Genomic DNA, 13,825 nt, shown 5'->3' on the forward strand with positions numbered 1-13,825 from the left:
GTGCCGTGTAGTCGGTAGAGGATTACTGTGCGCCCCAAAGAGAAATATCAATCGTAGTTTTACGCAACACTAGCAGTGTTTCATTAGAAATTATCATCCGTGGTGAGAGACTCCGAAAGTGACTTGCGAGTCCAATCTAATTAAGAAAATATATAAGCGGCAGTCCTCGTATCAGGTATTGTATGTCACCTCTGAATAGGTATGGAAGCATCGAGCAACATCTCAATCGATGGCATGTCCTTGCGTGCTCCTCCCACACTGCTTACCTAATACTACTGTTGTTCAGCGCCGCTAGCGCTGTGGGTGGCTGCCTGGCCCAGGGTCTTATCTTGCTGAAGGTGCTGTAGCTCCCACTTAGGAGGTCCATCCGGATGCAGCTGGGAGGGTCATCCGTAGTCGCCTCCCCGAATCACAAGGCCTTCCAGTGCCATGGGCCCCTTGATGACCCCCCTCTCCCCCGGCCCATGACAAGGTGCAAGCTAGCCCGAAGCCCAATCTTTCCGCCCGTGGCCATCCGGAACCTTCCCAAGCTGCAGCTCGCATCTGCAGCAAAGCCGCAACTCTGCGCCAAAGCATCGCCGACCACCGTTTTCCCTTTTTTTTTTCTTCTTCCTCTTCTCTCCATCTCACTTTCCCTCCCCCTCTGAGGTTCGGTACGCAGGTCACGCATTTCTTATTCCCTCTTTTTCTTCATTTTGTCACTCTCCTGGGCAGAGATGATACCGATCGGTCTGGCGCACATATCACGGTAAACAAAACAAACGCTCCGCCCGGTGTAGCAACACATCGAGCAGAACCAACAACCACATCCACCTCCCCGCAGTGTGTTGCCCCCCCTCCCCATAAACAAGCTTTTGAGGGCACATCCCGACCACTGCGACATCTTTTTTTCTTTTCTTTCTTTTCTTTTCATCTTGCTTCAAAAGGACGAAAAACGAAACAGAACGCCGACATCCGAAGCAATGGAGACCGTAACCACGCCCGGCGGCGACCGGCCCTCCACCCCGACGCCCTCCCAGCTGCCCCCCGTCCCCTCGTCGCCAGTCTACTCTCTCGCCTCGACCGCGAACCCGCTCTCCTCCTACCACCTCCCGCTCCCGCCGCCCCCGCGGCCCCTCCATGCCGTCCTCACCAAGTCCGACCTCGAGCTCTCCCAGGCCGCCTACTCCGACCTCATCCAGACCGCAAAGTCCTACCGCCTCGCTCTCGCCTCGCTATCCAACGCCGCCTCCGCCTTCGGCTCCGCCCTCGAGTCCTGCGCCCGGCTCAAGGAGGCCCGCGCCGAGTCCCTCTCGTCCGCCTCCCAGACCGGCGCCGCCCTCTCCGCCAGCTTCACCGCCGGCGCCAAGGGCGCTTGCACCGCCGACCTGCTCCTGTCCGCTTCGGGCGTCCACCACCTCGTCGCGAACCACCAGCAGATCCTCTCCGAGACCGTCTACCGCGACTTCGAGGTGCCCCTGTTGCATGAGCTCGACAAGTGGCGCCAGCGCGTTGAGGACGAGGAGGAGGCCTACCTACGCGAGGTCAAGGCCCGGAACCTCGAGATCAGGCGGCTCGAGAAGGAGGGGCTGAAGCTCCACAAGCAGCGCAGGCGCGACGTCGGCAGCTTCAGGGCCCACCTCGTCGACCTGACGACCAAGCTCGACGGCCTGACGTCGCTACACGGGGACCATGCCAGGACCCTACTGCGCGAGAGCCAGGACACGAGCGGGCGCATCCTCGAGGCCTCGTGCAGCCTTGTCCGCGCCGAGGTCGACATTTTCGAGTCGCTGGCGAGGAAGGGCTGGTCTGGCGGAGGGCTGGACGAGCTGCTGGAGAAGGGCGCCGACCTGTTCGCCAGCGACGAGGTCGGCGAATACCCCGGGCTCGGCGCTGGCTCCGGCGGGTCGGCCGAGTCCGCGAAGCTGTTCAGCATCTTGCCGCCCAAGAGCATCCTCGCGGACGCCGCGTCCGACGTCACACGCCACGGGGGCCACCACCGAGGCGACAGCCTCCTGAGCGACCCGGACCGTTACCAGAGCCTCACCGCCGCCGCCGCCGCCGCCAACGCCACCGCATCGTCGGGGCTGGGGGATGACAACGACGCGGACAGCATCTTTTCCGAGACCAACTTCAACAGGCCCAGGGGCGTGCGGCCCTTCTCGCCCCAGCCTATCAGGCGGCACGCTACCGACGTCACGTTCGACAGCCTGGGCGTCGGGCTGGGCGAGGGCTCGCAGAGAGACGACAGGGCCGCCGAGGAGACGCGGCACGACGTGCTCCGCGAGGAAGACGAGGCCGAGACGTACGAGCAGACCGACAGGAGCCCCTGGGAGGAAGAAGTGCAGCACAGAGGAAAGGGGGGGCACGGAGCCGAGTCCGGCAACACCGCGGCCGTTGAGGACGCGGACGCCGCGAACGGGACGGCGGAGAGGGGAAGGCTGGGGAGGCGGTGGGGCGTGAATGAAGAAGAAGACGACGCGTAGCTTTGTGTTTTGGTTTTTGGTTTCTCCTTGTTTCTTTCTCTCTTCTTGTTTTCTTCTTCTTATTCGTCGTCTTTCTTGATCTTTTTGGTTTCAGCAACGGCGGCGGCGGCGAAAATTCATGATTAGTCTTTGTTATACCCACCCCAATTTAGAGGCGTTTCTATGGACGAGGGGGACGCAACAAACTCTCCCCTCCCTCGGCGCTCACGCGCGCTCGCGCTGCATAGTCTTACAATTCGTTCATGAAAGGAACCCCCCCCCCCCCCCCCTTCCTTTCTTTCTCCTTTGCTCTCTTCTGCGTCTGATCTTAAACAACCGCCGGCCCTCCCCTCGCCGTCTATGAAGAAATGAAGTAGTATGCGTGTGGTATTCGTACGGACATAAGAATGAAATAAAAAGCTTTTCCCTCCAAACGCCTTTTCCAATCGATCCCCAGAAAAAAAAACCCTTGACTAGAAAACGAGACAAGATGCCCGGTTTACAAGCTTTTTTTAGTCGTCCTTGTCGGCGCTCAGGATCTCGCCCCCAAACAGCCCAAAGGTCGCATCAAGCCACCAGATGATCTTCCAGTACAGGCTGGCGCGGTTCCAGTCAAAGTCGCCGTTGTCGGTGCGCGGGACCTCGTTGCCGATCATGGAGCCGCTGAACCACTTGAGAAAGGGCACCATGTTGACGAGACGTTGGGTGTAGCTCTGCTGCGGCAGCAGCGCCTGCTCGGCGGGGAGGAGCTTGGCCCTGCGCGCCGTGGGGATGCGCCGGCAGAACAGGCTGTCCTCGACCAGCATCTGGGCCGGCTGCGACTCGGTGACGGTCGCCGACGAGCTGGTCATGTTGGAGATGGTGGCCGTCTCGATCGTGTTGGAGGAGGTGAGAGACGTTGGCGGCGAGAGGTCGCTCATGGAACGTTGGTTGGGGAGGGAGAAGGGGTTGCCAGCGCCGCTCTTGCTGGCTGTGCGGTGGTGCTTGCCGCGCGGCGTTCTGTGGTTGCCAAAGCTGCCTGCCGGGACGGACTGCGAGCGGCCGTAGTCCTCGTTGGCAGCGACGAGGGAGTCGACGTCTGGGATGGGCTCGTCGCGAGCGGGAGGGTGACCGTGGTACGGCTCGGCGTAGACAAGGTAGCCCAACACACGCTGCGGGCTGGCGTAGACCGCGGCGTCAGCAGCATCCGCCGACTCGAACGTAACCTTGACCCAGTGGTCGCCTCCATCGGCGCGGTTGACCTTTGCGCGCTCTTCGCCGGTAAGGCCTCTGCGGCGGGTGAAGGCAGGGTCGCGGAGCTCTGACTTGTAGCGGCGCTGCTCGAGGGGCGGCTCGCGAGGGTAGTCCTCGCAGATGAGCCCGGCGAGCTGCTCGTAGTGCGAGATGGCGGCGTACTGCTGCGATGGCGACCGGTAGCCGCGGAGTATGACCTCGGTGGGAACGTGGCGAGTGACGCGGGGCTCGGCGGCCGCGGGCGTGTCGTCGGCCGCGGAGGCCAGGAGGGGTGCCTGAGCGAGGCCCGAGGTCTTGCGCTGCGAAGCGGCGCCAGTGCCGGCAGAGTTCGTGCCGGCGCCCGTGTTCGTCGAGGCGGCTATGTTTTTGTTATTGTTGTTGATGGCTTGAGAGGAGATCCAATCGCCAAAGATCTTGTCGGCGGCCGCTACCGTCGGGTTCTCGCGGCGGCCGGCGGGGGTCCCTGTCCGTGAACGAGATCGGCGCGTCGATTTGCCAAAGGACCCTGTCTCGGCGGCGCCACGGCGGTTTCTCGCACCGGAAAGGCCTTCCTGTCTACAGAAAGAGGTCGAGGTCAGCGGGGGTGTCATCTGCATGGATGCGAATAGACCTCGATTCCGAGTCGCGCAGGAAAGGAGACGTGGAGAATACGTACTGTGGGAAAACCATGGCGTAGGGCCTCTTGATGCCATCATCGCCAATGTATAGTTCCTCGTCGGGAACGTTGTGGAGGATGAGAGGAGCCATTGTGGCGTTGGTATTAGGAATCCGCTGCCTTGAGGGGACACACAGCCAGCTGTCGGGTGAAGGTCGAGGAGAAGCTTGTTCGGGATGTTTCTACCGGACACGGCACGCACAATCGCACTGTATTTCTTGCACGATGCAGTAAAGAAAAAGTCGAGAAAGAGAGCGTATGTGTGGTGTCCGCCGAAGTGCTGTTATGCCTTTAGCGCGCAGCGGGAAGGGACAAAGAAATACCTTTGACCGTGTCAGATGGCATTCCACATAGCAGCGCCATTAGCGATGATTTTCTGATGCGAAAAGGCCGTGACCCAGCAACGACGGAATATCTGGCTTGCCGATCTCCGGGCATCCTTAGCTTCGTGGAGGTACCCACCCATGCCCCCCTGGTTGGTAGGTCCGTGCGCCGGGAGCACTGTGGGTCGAAACATTTGGGATTGCTTATCTCAGCTTCATGACCGACTTTGACCTCAATCGTTATGTCCAGGTGCTGAGGCGGATGTTTAGTCACTTGAGACAGCACCATACCAAATGATCAACATCACAGATGATATATTTTAAATCTCCTCGAAGTACTTACCCTCGAGCTATTAATGCCATTATGTTACACCCGGTCTCGTAAGCAATAAGGTTCTGTGATACGTCCAAGTATCCACGGACATAAACAAGTATACTTTACGGAATTGCCTTCAGAAATCTTATGTAATTGTTTCAATAATTTTATGATCCAAAAATACTCAAGCACAATCTATATGACTGCTAAACTACTAATATCTCAATATTGACCCCAGACAGTCGATGTTGCAAGTTACTAAGGCGCTCCATCATAGTACCCTTTAACAACAGATGGGGTTACATGGAGTGGAGAGTAATTGTAATAGACCACACAGTTGCGCAGTATCGGGATGCACTCACTTAAATAGACGTGGAAGCATTCGTTGCTTTACACCTCATCTCTTTGCATGATGCTGTGTGCATCAAAGGGCATGCAACAAATCGCTTGCGTGGACTTAGCATTCTCAATCAACATTAGTTGAAGATTGTAGTTATTGTTTTTGATTGAAGTTGACCTGGAGTTATACGAACCGAAAAAGTGTTGAGCATCAAGTTTCTCATATACTAGTTACTTATGATGTCCTACAAAACAGAGATTGTCCTCCATGAACGCGTCACAATGTGGGTATTCAAGACAGATTTAGCAAGTTTCTCAGGCAGAATCCGTAGTTGAGTAACTTGGAAACTCCGGGACCAGGAAATAACTAACGAAGAAAAGGAAAGATGGACTGGAAAGAGGCGAACCTTGGGCGGGCTAAGTTAGGAAACACCTTCCGCCTCCAACCTGCCGTACGCACCAGGCAGAGAAAGCTCCTTCCCACCCCGCCTTACCCTTATCCCACCCCTCTCAACTCGACACCTCCAAAAACACTTCAGTCACTCAAATTGTCCTGCCCGGTCGTATAGTGTTTTCACTCCGCATCGAAACTGGCCAAGCCGGCGCTTGTCTCTTTGGCAGTAATCACCATGTTCTACAGCCATGAGAGTTCGTCGGACCCCTTTGAAAGCTCACGTCCATCTAGCGCATCTCTAACATCTCAACAGTTCTCAACAGTCGCCAGTTCGGCGTTGCCACTATCTGGTAAGTTGAGCGTCCATTCCTTGAAAGTGAGCAACGCTCATGTTCATCTCCAGGGTTGTTGCGACCATTGGCCCACGCGGCGGCGGCAAACGCAAAATATCCCGAAAAGCAATCGAGGAGGTAGACATCCGAAAGGCTTGCGAGAAGATAATAGAGCCTGGAGCCCCCATCTCTTTACGTCTCCAGAGCAACCTACTCTTCGGCGTCTCACGAGTCTACTCATCGAAGTGTAATTACATGCTCAATGACGCCGAGAAGGTGCAGACCTTGATGAAGACCTTCTTCCGACTCATCGCCAACAATGAGACCGTCCCAAACGCTGGAAGAGCAAGGTAAGTTTCGCGTTTGGTCTGTTCTCGGGTGTTTTGCTAACTATGAAGATAGACGTGAGCAGATCACACTTGGCGACGACCCAAGCTTTATTCCTACCAGTGTCATTCCGCATTTCATCATCGACGACGACGGTAACCCGTGCTTCATTCCCGGAAGCCGCTCCTCATCGGGAGAGAAGAATAAGTCACAGTCGCAGCTAAGCCCCTTCCCTGATCCCATCAGTTTCACTGGAGGTCGAGAAAATTCGGTTCTGCACCTCGACATCTCCCAGTCCTTTGAGGCTTTCAACTACCCGTTGCCATCCCCATTTGCACGCTCCTCTTCCGCACTAAATACGTTCCTTCCCCGAAACCGAGAGGATTTGGAACTCGACATGAATGCAGACCCGTTCAATGCGATGAATGACCTTGAGAATTTCGGCGGCGTGGAACTGGAAATCGATGAAAATGGAGCTGTCATTGTGGATGAAGATGAGCTCGAGCTGCCAGTCCTTGAACAACACAACATGGGTGATGCCAAAGAGCTGACCCAGAATGAAGCGAATCATAATCAGCAACCGATTGTTCATGATTCCGAAGGCGATGTGCTTATGATGGGCAGTGACCCTATCTTCCAAGCAGAGGATGATGCCCTTCAACTGCCCGAGTCACCCGAAGGAGATCAGTGTGATCAGGCAGCTGCTCCGTCCAGGAAACGTCGACGGGTTCTGAGACTTGACAACGAGGGTACTACGATCTCACGCACTGTCCTCAAGAGTTGGCAAGAACAGTATGTTGAAAATGCGGAAAGAGTTACCCGTAAGCGGAAGGGGGTCACGCAAAGCCAAGCCCGAAGTAACGCGTACTTCTTCACTCTCGGCCAGGGAATTGGAGGCATAGGCCGCAGCACAGGCATTCCTGGTACCGACTTCCCTCTTGCAGATATTTTCGCCGGCTCTGGTCTTTGTGACATCATCTACGGCCCACTCATTGCGCAACAAGAGGACGTACACACGCCGTCTCCCCAAGGACGCCGCAGAAGAGCAAGCGAGGCTTTCGACGAAGCGGCTGATGGAAGCGAAGGCCGCAACGTGCGCCCGCGAGTTGACGAGACACCACTTCCAGGTCGCTCTATGGACGATGATGGAGGGGCCTTTGGCATGATGTTTGGGGAAGAGACAATGCCAGAGATGGGGATGGAGGCTGCGCAGCCCATGGATGAGCACCAGTCGTCCTCTATGATGCCCTGGAACCGGACGCCGTCAGTGGGCCGCGCCTCTTCGGTCATCAGCCACAGTGCGCGGCGTCATGAGCAGGCCAACCGCCAAAAGTCTACTAGTATCCGCGGAAGCAGCATTCCTCCGTTTGAGCTGCTCCATAGCGCACCGGGAAGCGACTGGGGCATAGGCTCCGTTGACAAGAACGGCTCGCAGAACCCGAGACCGGAGGACTCAAACCCCGCAGGTGTCGCCGCCAACGGCGAGCAGGAAGACAACAACGACTCGCAGTGGATGCGGTCCACTCTGGACACCGCGAGCGAGGAGTTCTTGCAATGGATACAGGAGGAGGCCCAGAAGACTGGCCAGGTGAAGCTGGGAGACGACAAGGAGAATCGGCGTTGGGTCAAGTTTGAGGAGCTCATCGAGCCGGCGAAGCAGAACCACGTCGTCGCGGCCCAGGCCTTCCACCACGTTCTTTCACTTGCGACGAAGAACGCCATCTCGGTCGAGCAGCAGGTCGACAACATGCAACCTTTCGGCCCTATCCGGATCGGCCTCGATATGACGGCGCATCTCGAAAACCAAGAAGAGTGAGAGGAAGCGCCGTGTTTTTGAAGGAGCATCTCCGCTCGGACGGCATTTATCAGTCAAAGAAAACCTGGGTGTATTTTGCTTTGCGGTTTCCGGAGAGGGTAGGCGGGGGTGAGAGAGCGTTTTGGCATTTGCGGGGTGGATTTTCTTCTCTCTGCGACATGGTATTGCGACTGCGTTTGACATTCGGCGATTCCAAGACAGCGAATTCTGGAAGGTTATTGGGCGGGAGATTTCTTTCTTCGAGAATGGACTGGGAAAGGATTTGAGAAGACAACAATTGCTATTTCCCGGAAGATGGGATCACCTAGTTAGACTTGCTACCCCACAGACCTTGCAGATTAGCTACATTCACAATAAGACATCTTCTCGTTTGAAAAAGAACGGGTTTCTTGCCATTGGAAAGTCATCATCTTCATTACTTCGTACATCTATCTAGGTGAAACGCTACCAAAACATCTACTACTCGTAGACGTCATCCTCGTCGCCAACGCCCTCCCGGTCCTCGAACTTCATGTACTGAGTGTCGGGATCGTCCGCAACAGGGCCCGCGACTTTCGCCCAGGCCTGCCGCACCGGCTCCAGAGCGGCGTCGCTAAAGGCAAGATCAAGCGGTAGGCTTGGGAGAACGTCCGAGGCGTCCGCAGAGGCGGAGGAAGCGGCCTTGGCTTGCTCGTATGCCACCTTGTAGATGACCTGCGGTTGACTCTCGCCATCGCCGAGAGCAGACAACAAGGACGCCGAAGCCTTTTCCAAGGCTTCGGCCGAGTTGGCAGTCTTTGGTGTGACGAAGTAGAGTACGCCTGGAACAATGACAGAGTCAGTCATGTGAAAAACAACGAATGATGCCAGTCAAAGTGTGAGAAGAAGGGTGTACATCAGTTTGTCAGAGGAATTGTCGTCAAAGCAAGGCTCAGACAATGTAGATAAGAATTTTTACTGAAATCATCATGTACAGGGGGGGGGAGACATGGGAATGAGGAAAACATGGCAACTTACTCTGTCCAGATGGGCATTCGCCCGTCTCGCTCGAGTGAGCAAAGACGTAGATGGGGTATGGAAAGGTGACGTCTTGGATGGAGCCTACCGGGATGGCGATGACAGCGACGGCTGGCGTGGGCGCTCCCTCGACGCGAGTCTCGAAGAGAAATGAAAGCGGCGAGTTGACGACAGCTATCGTTCTGCTCACACGCTGGCTGTCAGAGGCGAAACCTTCAGCGCCGCGAACCAGTGCACGGGATTTCACCGTAATATCGCTGGTCAAGTCGACCTCGAAGCGGGCGCCGTCTTCCTGCACGTCAAGTGGGCGTATTGCTTTCACACCAGTGCCCAGCATGTAGACTGCACCGCCAACGGCACATGCGCGGCATCCAACCTGCGCGATCTCAGAGAGACCGCCCCATTTGGGATACACCGCCGCGAAGCCCGGTCCAAAGGCACCCATTGACGAGAGGTGCCTGTGGATGGCCGCCAAGCCGTCCTTGGTTGAGATCCTCCCGTCTAGGCTCAGCGTCAGGGTAACGATGTAGGTCTGCAGTGCATCATCCAGCTTAAAGTCTGAGGCCAAGAACTCCGACAGAGGCTTGTCGGCGTGCGGAGTCCATGTATCTCGCTGCTCATCCGAGTTGTAGTCCAAGACAAACTTCAAGAACTTCATAAGCGACCGCTTCGCCTTCGCGGAGATGGCAGTAGTCGAGAAGACGGCCTCACGGCTCGAGGGGATTGGCACGATTGTGGCTTTCCCGTCTTCAGATCCGCTGGAGGGTAGGGTATAGATGAAGAAAGACCCCACGGCGAGGAATTCGATCTGCCGGAACGCACGCGAGGACACCAGCTGTTTGACCAGCTCGGAGCGGGTGTGTACGATCTGCGGCGCGAGGGCGAGGGAGTAGGCTCTCGGAAAGGAGAGCGAAGGCCCAGAGCCGGCCGCGACCTCAGGCTTGCTCACGGTCGCGGACGAGAAAGCACGCGCGGGGCCGACGTCGTCAGCGTCTGCGTGCGTGGCAGCCCATTCCTCGACCTCCTGCAGACCGAAGGCAGCTTCAGGACCGCCGTAATATTCATTGGGATCGAGATGCAGGATTTGCTTTCCGGACCGCGAGAGCGCTCTTTTTACGGCCGGCGAGAGCTGCGTCAGTCAGATCGAGGCTTTTCTGGGAAAACAACGATGCCGGACGCCGAGGGAGAGGTGCAAAGATGCAAGACAAGGAGGAGGGGTAGAAAAAAGCGCTTACAAGGCTAGCAGCGACTGCTGCAGGCCAGTGCCGTGGAGTATGACATCCCACGTCTGCTCGGCCAGCGATTCCATAGCGGTGGAGGAGAGTTCAGGAGGAGGAGGAAACCGAGGAGAAAATTTGTGAGGAAGCTCTAAGGTGAGGTTAGAAAAAGAGAAAAGACTGACGATCGGATCCACGGTGGGGACAACGGAAGCTAATTTGTGCGAGCATCACTACGGGCACTGTGCACCCGACACTGTACGTGCTTCGTCTAAAAATTTCAGCGCACGCCAAGCGCGGCGCTTTTTTCACCTTTTCCTTTTCTTCACCATCCGCCCGGTAACCCAGCCGCGAGTCACATTCGGTAGATTCGCGGCTCATGAGGGCCTTTCATTAGGCTTCCTCGTCGCCGGGCGGTAGAAGGAATCTTTCCCTAGTATCTACTGCCTTGGAATAAAGTCTGAAAAGGTGGCTCGAATTGTGGAATACATATCTTGACCGCGAAGCAGCAGCAGCAGCAGCAGCAGCAACATGACTATGACTTGTCTATTTGTGCAACTGTGCCCCGTTTCTCGATTGGGAAATGCAATGAAACCCTGTTTGCTAAGCTGATCCGATTGTTCCGAGAGCACGTCAAACGACCTGTGTCTCGTAGCTAATGGTTCTATACCCAGCCAAGTCTTTCTCAACCCGAGGCGAAGCAAGCAGACTGTACTGGTCCCCCAATATTCACCTCATTCGCCCCTCGTTATTCTTGCAGTGCTGAGCCGTAAACATGTATCAAACGCCGCCTGGCCATGAGCGATTGGCTCCATATGTTCATGCTGTCGACAAGCCGTTGTGGTATCACTATCGTATCTCTCCATCGCATTGCAAAAACCCCATCAGTTATCGGAGTCGGGCTCTCCAATGCCGTCCTCTTTACTCTGGTCCGGTAGCTCTACTGCCATAGCGACATGTTTGCCAACCACACATCCTTTGCTCATATCCTTTTCGGCGTTGCAGCAGCTGAGGATGCGCAGAGCGCTGGGATTGGTTATGAACTCGTGGGCCGCCGCTTCCAAGAGATCGAACCAGATGAGGCCGTCCTTCTCGCACTCAATCAACAAATGACCTATCGGTGTTGGGACTTCTGTCAGAACTTCTTCATTCCAACGGAAATACCAAAAACAACTTGATGGGTTATTCTCTGTGACCAACCTGTGTGGTAGGAGCATGATTTGCTCAGGTTCTTCTTCTCCTCGTACGGCTTCTCGCACATCCTGCACAGCTTGATGGTACGTTTGACGGTCTTGGCCGCTTGGCTCGAGCCCTGAGAGACCTCGGACGACGCGCGGGTGGACGAGCGGCTGCTGCGCCGGGTTGCGACGGCTTCGGCCTCCTGGCTCTTCTTCTCCTCGAGGTAATTGAGGACGCCTTCGACGTGGGTGCGGGTAGTCGCATGGCCGCAGACGGCGACCAGAATCTGGAAGAGCTCCTCCTTCGAAGCCTCTCCAAGTCGAGCGTTGATGGCGGCCATGGCTAGGAAGCAATTGATCTTTTCTTCTTTTCTTTTTTTGCCTTCGTTTTCTTGCCCGAGGAAGGGATCGTCGACGAGGAAAGCTGTAAGTGGGCTGTTTCGTTTTTGCAATGTGCTACGCAATGTTGTGTGAGGGGTGAGGCCTCTGCTGGCCAGTCTGAAAGAAGAGAATCGTTGTTGATGAGCTTATGTAGGTATGCGCCTATCTTCTCACGCTTTTGCACCAGGTGTGGCCCGATGAATCAAAGGCGGGCAGGCCAATGCTCACGAAAGAGATCTCCGTTCGCCATCCAGGGATTGGGTTGCAGTGCTAAAAAGAGAAATGCCAGAGGAAACAACTCTTCCCCCCCAAAAAACATTTTGGATTTTGTCTTTCCTTCCTTGGTGGGTATCATTATCTTCATGCCATGGCGTTCCTAAACTGCTCCCATCTCTGCTCTGCGACGCCAACGAACTCCCGAATGAGTGGCGGCTGCAGCACCGTGCCTCCGTGCTTCGATATCGACAGCACCTTGGTCTCTCCCTCGCTTCTGTCTACCACCGCCGTGACCTCTTCCTCGCAGAGACTCTCCTCCAACCTGTCAGGGTCGACCAATGTCCAGAACTTGCCACCGGCGGGACGATCCGCCGTCTCCTTTCCTGTGAAGACGCCGGCCGTGCAGGCGACAGGGAAGCCGTGCAGCGTCAAGGGCTTGGGATCGTCGCGTGAGCAGATGATCATCTCGCGATCGGGGTCCCAGCGGGCGATGGGGATGGTTGTATCTCGCAGAGCAGCAAGGATAGCGGCCCAGGCGACGTCGAACGGGTTGCCGTCGAAGGAGACGAAGAAGATATCTATGTAAAGGACCCAGTATGCCATGATAACCCTCTCGCCCTCGGTCTTCTCCTCGCCGTCGTCCATCTTGTCGTCATCATCCTCGGCTTCAGCATCCTCTGCAGGACGAGTGTACCATATTCTCAGATCCTCGGGATCGACGAGTCTGGAAGAGTGCAACAGCGAGTACACTCTCGTGCTCATAGTCTGGGCGAGGGTTGTGGGGGGCACGCCTGGGAGGAACTGCGGCGCGCAGCCGGTGGCGAGCTCGATATTAGGGACGAGCAGGTCGTAGTCTTTCAGCTCGGAGCTGGATTTGGCCTCGTCGGTGTTGGCGGCGGTACGGAAGTTGGGGATGTCGGAGGCGAGGATGGTCTCGGCGCGCACGCCACAGATGACGGTGGTGTCGCCGGTACGGACTACGGCGCTGCCGTTGGCATGGGTCAAACTAGAGGTGTTGATGTTGGGAATGCGGGCTTCGTTGGGCGCGCGGCCGTTGCTTCTCGCGGCGTTGGCGGGTGCAGGAGGCTGAAGGTTTGCGAGAAGAAAGGGGTGGGGGGAGAGCTTTGCGAACGTGTCGCGCGGAAGGCCCTTTGAAGCGGCCATCGCAATTGAGTACGTCTGGTTGATGTGAAGGTCAAATTTTGTCTAAATTGAGGCGTGGATAACGGGCGTGATGCTTGAGACCAAAGTGGGATGAAGTGAGAGCTGGAAATTTAGGGCAGAGTCGGGAGGTCGGCGTTAGTGGCTCCGGTGGGGTCAAGGCCGCCGGGCGGTGAAGGGAGTGACCTCCGGTAAACAGAAACCTGTGCCCAGCTCATCCGGCTAGCAAGCACGCATGACACCAAGCACGCCACCAGCGGACCGGCATCAAGGCTTTCCTTCAAAATGTCGTTCAGTCTGGAGCAAAGTAATGTCGCTCAGTCTGGAGCGAAGTACGGATACGGGGCAGCGATAATCATACCCACACGCATGGTATCCGGCATAGCATCCGCGTGGCCGCTGCGAGACAGTATTCCGGCCGCCCAGGACTGGCCTCCAAAGCACTGGCTCCCTATAGTCATGTGTACAAAGTCTGGACTCACTGACAGGCGTTGCGG

The 13,825-nt window shown here is 56.4% G+C and overlaps 6 protein-coding genes across 6 annotated transcripts; 2 read left to right on the top strand and 4 right to left on the bottom strand.

The window, feature by feature from the left end:
• Positions 1-962: 962 nt before the first annotated feature.
• On the top strand, positions 963-2,465 carry GLRG_07895 (uncharacterized protein; the record flags this gene model as incomplete). The annotated part of the gene is made up of 1 exon (XM_008098580.1): positions 963-2,465. One exon carries the CDS (start codon positions 963-965, stop codon positions 2,463-2,465), a length of 1,503 nt encoding a protein of 500 aa, XP_008096771.1.
• A 491-nt stretch (positions 2,466-2,956) lies between these two features.
• Positions 2,957-4,424, bottom strand: GLRG_07896 (uncharacterized protein; the record flags this gene model as incomplete). The annotated part of the gene is made up of 2 exons (XM_008098581.1): positions 2,957-4,232; positions 4,333-4,424. The coding sequence occupies 2 exons, from the start codon at positions 4,422-4,424 to the stop codon at positions 2,957-2,959; spliced, it is 1,368 nt and encodes a 455-aa protein (XP_008096772.1).
• Positions 4,425-5,939: 1,515 nt separating this feature from the next.
• GLRG_07897 (uncharacterized protein) lies at positions 5,940-8,179 on the top strand (the record flags this gene model as incomplete). The annotated part of the gene is made up of 4 exons (XM_008098582.1): positions 5,940-5,958; positions 6,018-6,054; positions 6,108-6,386; positions 6,439-8,179. 4 exons carry the CDS (start codon positions 5,940-5,942, stop codon positions 8,177-8,179), a joined length of 2,076 nt encoding a protein of 691 aa, XP_008096773.1.
• A 459-nt stretch (positions 8,180-8,638) lies between these two features.
• GLRG_07898 (rab protein geranylgeranyltransferase component A) lies at positions 8,639-10,484 on the bottom strand (the record flags this gene model as incomplete). Its single annotated transcript, XM_008098583.1, has 3 exons — positions 8,639-8,979; positions 9,176-10,284; positions 10,411-10,484. The coding sequence occupies 3 exons, from the start codon at positions 10,482-10,484 to the stop codon at positions 8,639-8,641; spliced, it is 1,524 nt and encodes a 507-aa protein (XP_008096774.1).
• Positions 10,485-11,276: 792 nt separating this feature from the next.
• GLRG_07899 (uncharacterized protein) lies at positions 11,277-11,911 on the bottom strand (the record flags this gene model as incomplete). The annotated part of the gene is made up of 2 exons (XM_008098584.1): positions 11,277-11,506; positions 11,593-11,911. The coding sequence occupies 2 exons, from the start codon at positions 11,909-11,911 to the stop codon at positions 11,277-11,279; spliced, it is 549 nt and encodes a 182-aa protein (XP_008096775.1).
• Positions 11,912-12,311: 400 nt separating this feature from the next.
• GLRG_07900 (exosome complex exonuclease RRP43) lies at positions 12,312-13,331 on the bottom strand (the record flags this gene model as incomplete). The annotated part of the gene is made up of 1 exon (XM_008098585.1): positions 12,312-13,331. The coding sequence occupies one exon, from the start codon at positions 13,329-13,331 to the stop codon at positions 12,312-12,314; it is 1,020 nt and encodes a 339-aa protein (XP_008096776.1).
• Positions 13,332-13,825: the final 494 nt, after the last annotated feature.

The sequence above is a fragment of the Colletotrichum graminicola genome, assembly GCF_000149035.1.
Source record: "Colletotrichum graminicola M1.001 genomic scaffold supercont1.34, whole genome shotgun sequence".
NCBI classification, from domain to species: Eukaryota; Fungi; Ascomycota; class Sordariomycetes; order Glomerellales; family Glomerellaceae; genus Colletotrichum; species Colletotrichum graminicola.